This window comes from Atta cephalotes, assembly GCF_000143395.1.
Source record: "Atta cephalotes unplaced genomic scaffold scaffold00037, whole genome shotgun sequence".
Classification (NCBI taxonomy): Eukaryota; Metazoa; Arthropoda; class Insecta; order Hymenoptera; family Formicidae; genus Atta; species Atta cephalotes.
In genome coordinates, this window is record NW_012130101.1 from 831,385 (window position 1) to 839,950 (window position 8,566).

At 28.0% G+C, this 8,566-nt stretch overlaps 1 protein-coding gene across 1 annotated transcript in view; it reads left to right on the top strand.

The window, feature by feature from the left end:
* Nucleotides 1–3,769: 3,769 nt before the first annotated feature.
* Nucleotides 3,770–8,566, top strand: part of LOC105621741 (multiple inositol polyphosphate phosphatase 1-like) — a 5,842-nt gene continuing 1,045 nt past the window's right edge. The window contains exons 1-7 of the mRNA XM_012203196.1: nt 3,770–3,947; nt 4,404–4,535; nt 5,068–5,261; nt 6,481–6,591; nt 6,945–7,095; nt 7,500–7,710; nt 8,293–8,502. Coding sequence (XP_012058586.1) covers nt 3,770–3,947; nt 4,404–4,535; nt 5,068–5,261; nt 6,481–6,591; nt 6,945–7,095; nt 7,500–7,710; nt 8,293–8,502 — 1,187 coding nt within the window. The remainder of the gene's footprint in view (nt 3,948–4,403; nt 4,536–5,067; nt 5,262–6,480; nt 6,592–6,944; nt 7,096–7,499; nt 7,711–8,292; nt 8,503–8,566) is intronic.

Consider the following 8,566-nt stretch of genomic DNA (forward strand, 5'->3'; position numbering starts at 1 on the left):
GCAAATTATGATAAATTTAAACATTAATATAATTATCTATAAAAAATCGAAATATACATATATCCACAAAGCATCAAGAATGTCGTCAAAATTTTTCAAATATCTTTTACAGAATAAATTTAATTTAAAATTTCTGCAAACATCTAGAGATATTGCATGTAGAATATTTCATTTAAAATATTCTAAAGACATTCTATTAGAAATATAACATTGACAATGTTCTTTTAATGTTCTAGAGACGTTTCTGTTTAAATCTTTCTCAACATTTCATATGAAGTCTGGCGAGCATTTTACTTGAAGTATTTAAGAATATTGCGAATGAAATATTTTAAAGACATTTTGAAATATTACATTATTTCCTTAAAATATTCTTGAGAAATTTCGCTTCCAATCTTTCTGAATGTGTTTTATATGAAGTAATTTATATGAAGTATTCTTGCAATCTCTAAGTGATCCCAAAGTGATGCATCTTATTATTATAAATGATGGATTTTATTATTATTATAATTATATATTGGCTGCATTTTTTTTTTGGAGAAACTATATATCAGCGCTAATTTGTATCATTCTATCTTCATCATTCATTATAGACGTATAAACAATGATACAATTAAATAGCGTGCATAACACGCTCCCTAAATGCTACCATCGATATAACAATTACTGAATGTCTTCAGAATATTATTGTACTAGATGCAAACATAAGACATTCTGCTATCATTGCCAGAATGTTTCTGAGATCATCATCAGAATATTTCAAATTTCAAATCGTAATATTCTGGTCACATTCTGGTGACATTCAGAAGTGCGCGGCTCCGCCACGAGAGGGATGCGTTTCTTTTAAGAAGAAAATCCAGAAATCCTATATAAATACGCAAATCGAGCGAATCTCCTGGAGATTCTTAACGTTTTTTGAGGCGTATTTGGATTCTCATCCGGATGTTCTCCGGATGTCATCCTTGTTTAATGTTCAGTAAATAACAAGAATGGAATAATACCTAAATGACTTTTCAGTCATTGTGGGAATCTGAATATAACGTTGGATATGTTTCCTAGGTCCCTGAATATTTTTTGGTCATAATTTTATTTAGTTTACGCAGCCAATATATATTATATTTATAAACAACCGTTCAGAAAGATTTGAAGTAATCCATCTCCAGAATATTAAGAAAATATTGCTAACATAATATTTCAAATAAAATATCCTATATGTAACATCTCTGGATGTTTGCAGAAATATTTCAAATAAAATATTTTGTAAAAAATTTTTCCATTTGAAATATTCTGACGACATTCTGTGACATTCAGTGTTATGTGGGTATGAATGGTAAATAAAAAAACCTTTTTTATATATAATAGACAGTAAAAAAACAATTACTGGCATACAAAATGTCATGTCATTTAATTATCTCGTTAAAAATTAGTCGTGAAATATCGCTTTTTTAATTATAAGCAAATTTTGTACTTCGTGAAAATTCTGTTAGGTAGGCATTAGATATAGCATCATTAGTTGAAACTGAATGAAGGTGAAGGCACACACAACAGTTTGTAAAAAATGTAGAATGGCATATAAAAAGTACCATTTGCTTTCCATGTAATACATTTATTTTTAACAAAATTCGCACAAAGCTTTATCTCCGCTCAATTCCAACTAATGATGCCACTAATAGAACTTCCACGAAATACAGAATTTGCTTACATAGAATTAAAAAACTGTACAAGTATAATTTTAATGAGATAATTAAATAACATGACATTTCATGCATCGTCTTGTATGATAAATATGATCATTTTCTTAACATTTGCTTACTAATTACATGGTAATGACTAAATGTATGTAGAAGAAAAAATAAAGAAAAAATAAAAAGAAAAATAAAGAAACAATCACTTTCACAATACAGTGAATATCACAGTTATTGATCGTAATGTAATTGAAGCAACAATAACTTGCATAACTAAAACAACTATAAATATATAGTTAACACTGAACATGACTATAATTACAATTAAATTATGCATGGTAATTGTAACCATTTTTTTTATATAATCAATGTAGAATATTTAAAAAATCGTACATATATATATATATATATATATATATATGTATAAAAATTTTAGAAAGATATAGCCATTATAGACTTTCTCAGTATTTTCAAAAAATGTTGCAACTTACATTAAAAAATCTGAGAAATTTTCTAAAAAAATTACAAAATATCAAAATTGTGAAAAAATTCTGAAATTTATAAAAATTCTGCAAAATTATGCAAAAGATTCTAAGCAAAAATTTTCACCAGAATATCTCTTTTGTTATATAATTTATTTATGTGTATTAGAAGTGAAAATGCTCGTATATTTTCAAAACAAATTAACAAAAATCGTGGCTTATTTCGAGCTTATAATTAGATTAATTTTAAATTAATACAATTAATGTAAATACTATATAATAAATATAATTAATATAATTAATATTAATTTTATTAATTATATTTTTAATATAATTAAAATATATAACTAAAACCAGTCCAAACACTCAGTATCACGAAATATATCACTGAAACAAATCATAATTTTAATTGGAAAAAAATTAGTATACTTGATTTTGAGAGAAAAAAATTATCGCAAAAGAAATATTTCTGAAATGCTTTATATTAAAGAAAAACAAAAAACAATTTAAATTTAATGAAAGGTACTGAGTTATTGAATATCTCTTATTTTAACATATTGGATGACATACGTGAACATAAATTGTCATAATTTTGTTCACGAACAGACTTGTTTTTACATTCGACTTTATTGACTTACTTTTATTTTACCTATACATCACAGTCAATTTTCAAACGAGTAACAGACAACTTCTAATTTTAATATATTTGATCAGATCTCTGATTAAGATTTTTAATTACAGTATTTTATATAAATTAACGTGAGTTATAAGAGATATATAATTTGATTCTGTATTTCTCATTCACACTAATTGTATTATTTTAATCTACAGAATATCATAAAATATTCGTAACAATTGAACTCTCAAATCGAATGATTCAAGTCTACGATAAATTGGATTCTCGTTTTCAACCAAGAAATTTGGCAAAATTTATCGAAGGACATCATGTTAATCTCTTACTTTTGACCAAAATATTTCATTCTTCTTTTTTTTATGTAATCTGTCTTAACACATTTTAACATTCGAATCTCATATGAATTGACACATTATCATTGATGTTTATAAATATTTCATTATATGCGCTATCTAATTGGTTCGTTAATTTAATAATGTATTTTTGCTTTATATACTGAAGAAGGCTTTATAAGTCGAAACGTTTGTAACTTTATACAATATATATTTTTATATATATTTTTCTTTTATTTTATTAATTGCATTTAGTTTATTATATAGTATTTACATTGTGTTATATTAATTGTATTAATTTGAAGTCAGTCTAAATATAAGTTCGAAATAAACCACGACTATGTTAATTTATGTATATTTTATTGCTGATTTTTATACAATAGCTCGTTTTACGTTACACATACAAACGCTTTACATCATACAAATATCCTTAATCCTGTCATTCAATATTTCTAATGTCTCTTACATTTCACATAAATCGAAGCTTTAAAAGAAATCTCGCACTTCCGGTTTAGACAATAGGTGGTTTTCTACATTTTTTTTATTTCCACATCGGACGTGACTAATTCTATTTATTCGTTGACAGAGTTATCATCCTTATTATTATTCTTATCGCAGAAGCGGCACTTTCACTGCATAATGTCCGCGTTGTTGGTGTTGTTGATCGCATCGTTTCTGGCTTCACCGAGCATCCATGTGCTCGCACGCGATGTCGATTTCTGCTTTGCGGACGAAGATAATCCGTACCTGTACATGGCTACGAAGACCGCGTATCACTTCGTTCACGGTGGCAAGATTCGGTTCCAGACACTACCCAGTAAGTTGAGTACCGAAAGTCCGATTGACTTGGACTTCTCAACAACATGGTTGCGTTCAGCAGAAAAAGCAGCTTTGCAACTGTTGTAAAATTCTTTAATATGATTAGTCTTGCCTTTAGTTTCTCATTAAATCTAAATGTTTAGATCAATTATATTCAAGAATTTTACAACAGTTGCAAAGCTGCTTTCTTTGCTGAAAGCAGTCACTGATCAAAACGATCAGTATTTGTTTGTTTAAGAAGTTCACATTGAGAGAAAAAAATTGTAATATTTGCAACTATAAAAGTTTTCCTTATTTCAGCGAAAAAGAGTAGATAAAAAGAAAATTAGTGAAATTGATATCAGTACTTTTAGTTTAAGCCTATGAATATTTCTTCATTTCAAATAAAGAAATATTTTTTATTATATTTTTATTTATAGTATTAATCAGAACAATCATCAATTCTGTTCGATAGATTGTCGACCGGTGCAAATCTGGATGCTGGCGACACACGGCACCCGTTGTCCGAGTATCCAGGAGATCGACAAGATCGTCTCTTTAACTGAACTCAAAGAACAGATACTCCAGAATCATGAAGATCGCAAAGGTAGTCAACTTTTCCTTCTTTAAGTTTTCTGCACTTTTTTACACTTTTTGTTTTCTTAATTTTCTTTCTCTATTTTTTTGTATCGTTCTATATAGATTTTTTTTCGTATTCTGTTTGTACATAAATTTATTAAATCTATATTAAATATAGATTATAGACACTAATAATTTTTAGATCAATTTATTTATTATTATCAAATTCAACAATATTTTCCTCGTTTCGTGATTTTGCAATATTTAAATTAATAAAATTTAAATTAATAAAAAGTGTAAGAATTAAACATACGTTTTCTCAATTAAATTTCTATTATATTTTTTTATAAATATATTAAATTTATAGATATATAATATTATATTAACATTTAGTTGGACCAATCAAATAAATATTTATTAAAGTTTAATATACCCATCTTCTTCTCACACTCAAAGTGAGTTTAAAAAGTGAGTTTCAAAAGTGAGTTTAAAATTTGACATTATTTAACAGTGTACCATTTTCTTCGCTCGATTTTTAAAACGTTTCGTTTGCCGTGCAGAGGGTCACATGTGCAATCGAGATTTGGATAATTTACGAAGATGGAGGCCGGACGAATATTTGTCGCCGCAGCGGGCGGAAGTCCTAACACCGCAAGGAGTGGAGGACATGAAACTGCTGGCGAGAAGGTTGCAGAGCAATTTCCCAGAACTGTTACAACCCGACTTTCACAACATTACAGCCGCTAATTACAAAGTATCTCTTCACAATTATTTACTACGTCAATTACTATACAAATACGATCAATATTAGTTTTAATCGGACGATCTATACATCTTCGCTCAGATCTCAGAATATAACTTTATTTATAATTTCATACACTGTTTTGATTTTTCACATTCCGTGACGTATTTTAAATTAATAAAGTTAATCATATTTAGGCCCGATTGTTCCACCTTTTGGTAAATTTTATCTGTTGAGTAAGTAGTAAGATTATCTAATTACATGCGCGGATTGCCAGATTTACCTAATAGGTAAAATTTACCAAAAGGAACAACCAGCCCTTAATCAAAAGAATTTTTAGATCAATTTAAAATTTGTATCAAATTCAACAATATTTTCCTTGTTTCGTGAATATTTTTCCTTGTTTTGTGAATATTTAAATTAATAAAATTTGAAAAGGGTGAGAATTAAAAATACGTCATCATTGAATATTAGATTTATCAAATATATATCTTTTTATAGATATACTATTATATTAACGTTTGACACTATTTAAGTAAAGATTTATTAAGGTTTAATATATTTTTTTCTCACAACTTAAAGTGAATAAAATTTGACATTATGAATTTAACAGTATATTATAAAACATTTGTCATGTAGAAAGTCACATGTGCAATCGAGATTTAGATAACCTACGAAGATGGAAGCCGAACGAATATTTTATCTTAAATTCTAACACGAATTGGTCATCTAAAGTTGGCATTATTAATTAAATAAATTATATTAATTAATTATATTAATTAATATTTATATAATTATTTAATAATTATTTAATTAATTATATTAATTAAATAAATTCTATTAAGCAAATGTAATTCTTTAAACAAAACGTTTCTGATTCTTCAAATCTACTTGGCATTTAGTGATACATTTTATTAATAAAATTAATTAATTGAATTAAAAATTAAGAGAATATTTGATTTTAAATTCTCGCGAATTATAGATCGTCTAAAGGACATTAATTAAATAGATTAAGCAAATGTAATTCCATTAAGCAAAGTTTTTCTAATTTTTTGAATGTTCCGCATTACGTGACGTATTTAATAATAAATAGAATTTTCTCTGAAATTCTAATGCAAATTATAGATCGTCTAAAGTGAGCGTTAATTAACTAGATTCCATTAAGCAAATGTCAATAAGTATCGATCAAATCATGAAGCAATTCAGGATATAGGACACGATTGATTTTCAGTTCCGTGCCACCGAGACTCGCAATAGCATGACATCTTTTATGGAAGGGCTATTCGGAAGCACAACTGCCGTATTGCCGGAAGAGAGTTCCTTGAATGATACCCTTCTTACTGTATGTTTTAATTATATACGCTATAAGAGAATCAAGCTTTACAAATAAAGCTTAACTATGTAAAATTTTAAAATTTGTTATCATTAGATACAAATATACTTTAATTTAAAAATAATTAATCTTATTTGTGATATATTATATAAAATATTAATGCATATTTTTGTGTAATATTTTTAATATTATACAAAAAACTGCACTAATATTCTAATATATCATAAATCAAATTATTTGATATTGTTCTGTGAATTATACTTGCATAATTCCTGTATTAAAATAATTTCTATAATATTTCCTATAATAGAAGTGGCAAATGGAAATTTATCTTAATCTGTCTAATCTAATTAATCTCGCAGGCATACAAAACGTGTAGCGTATGGAAAAATGAGGAAAACGAGGGATCTTTTGAAAATATGGAACGCAGCAGATTTGATGCTGGACCAGAGTTTCAGAATCTCCTGAGAAACGTCAGCAGACGAATCGGTTTTCTGTACAATATTTCCGCTGGTACGTACAATCGTTAATTGTCGTTTATTGTTAATTTATGTTCAATAAACACAGTACTGTTACAAGTTAAATTAAATTGTTGAAAAAAGAGCAAATTAAATTTAACTCGTCTCTACTAACATAGGTTAACTTTAATCTCGATTTAATTTACCATTTAATTTATCTTTTTCTTAGTTTATCTTTAATTCTAAGAATTAGAAAAAGATGAAGAGTAAATTAAACCGTGATTAAAATCAATCTACATTGACAGAAAGAAACGTTGGGTTGGAACAAAAGTTTATAGCGCTATGAACTTCAGAATTCAAACAGCTGTAACTTTTGTAAAAATGAACGAAGTTTAAATTAAAAAAAAGAAGGTTTAAAGCTTAAAATTTCTACTTTCAAAAGGTCTCTAATATTTCCAGATAGAATCGATGCTATGTACGATGCGTGTCGATATCAAAAGGCCTGGTCCGTCACCGAACTTTCACCTTGGTGCGCCGTCTTCAGCAAAGAGGAACTCCGCATTTTGGAGTACAGAGAGGATCTCGACTACTATTACAAAGCGGGCTATGGGCGGGATATCAACACTCGTTTGGGTTGTCCTCTGTTGCATGACATGATGCGACACTTCTGGTATTGCAACATAACGAGTCTTGTTTCCTATACTCAGCTAATTATAAGAATTCTATTTAAAACTGTCCTCAAATTTCTTATTTCAAGTTACCAGACGTTTCGCCTATAATCACATCTTTTTTAAATGTCTTAATCCTAATATTCATTCTGAAATTTCCTCATATTCGCAAGTCCACTAGATTTTTAATTAATGTACTTTTGTTTGAAGTTAACGTAATTGAAAAAACGATTTTTTTTTCCATTTTGGAGATCAAAATCCGAACAATAAAATCCGAGGATTATAAATTAATTAAAGGAGGTAAATGTCCACTTCCCAAGAAACACATCAAATCAATTTTGACATCATGAAAGACAAAATGATTTTTGGATACGAAATTTGATTGTTTATTGACATTAAGAATCAAAATAAAGAAATTTTGATTTTTTTGTTGATTTTTGTGTAAATTACAGCCGCGAATTCTAAATGCAGTAAAAAGAAAGACGCTAAAAGATAGCGCTTGAAGTTTGGATATTAGACTACACTTTGTAATCTAACAAGAAAAAATGTGGAAAGTATTCAGAGGTATTATTTTTTTTTATCAGGAATGTAGCGCGTGATGAGATGTCGGACGAACCCGCGGGTATCTTCTATTTCAGCGACATCATCAGCTTGCAAAATCTTTTAACTACGATGGGCATAAATGAAGACCAAGCACGACTGACCGCCTACAATTACAAAGAGATGGCTAGACGTCAATGGCGCACATCAATCATATCATCCTTCGCTGCGAATCTCATTGCAGTATTTTACAAGTGAATATACACGTCCCTTATTCCGCATTTATTAACTTTTATTTCAATTATTTATTCGAAAATT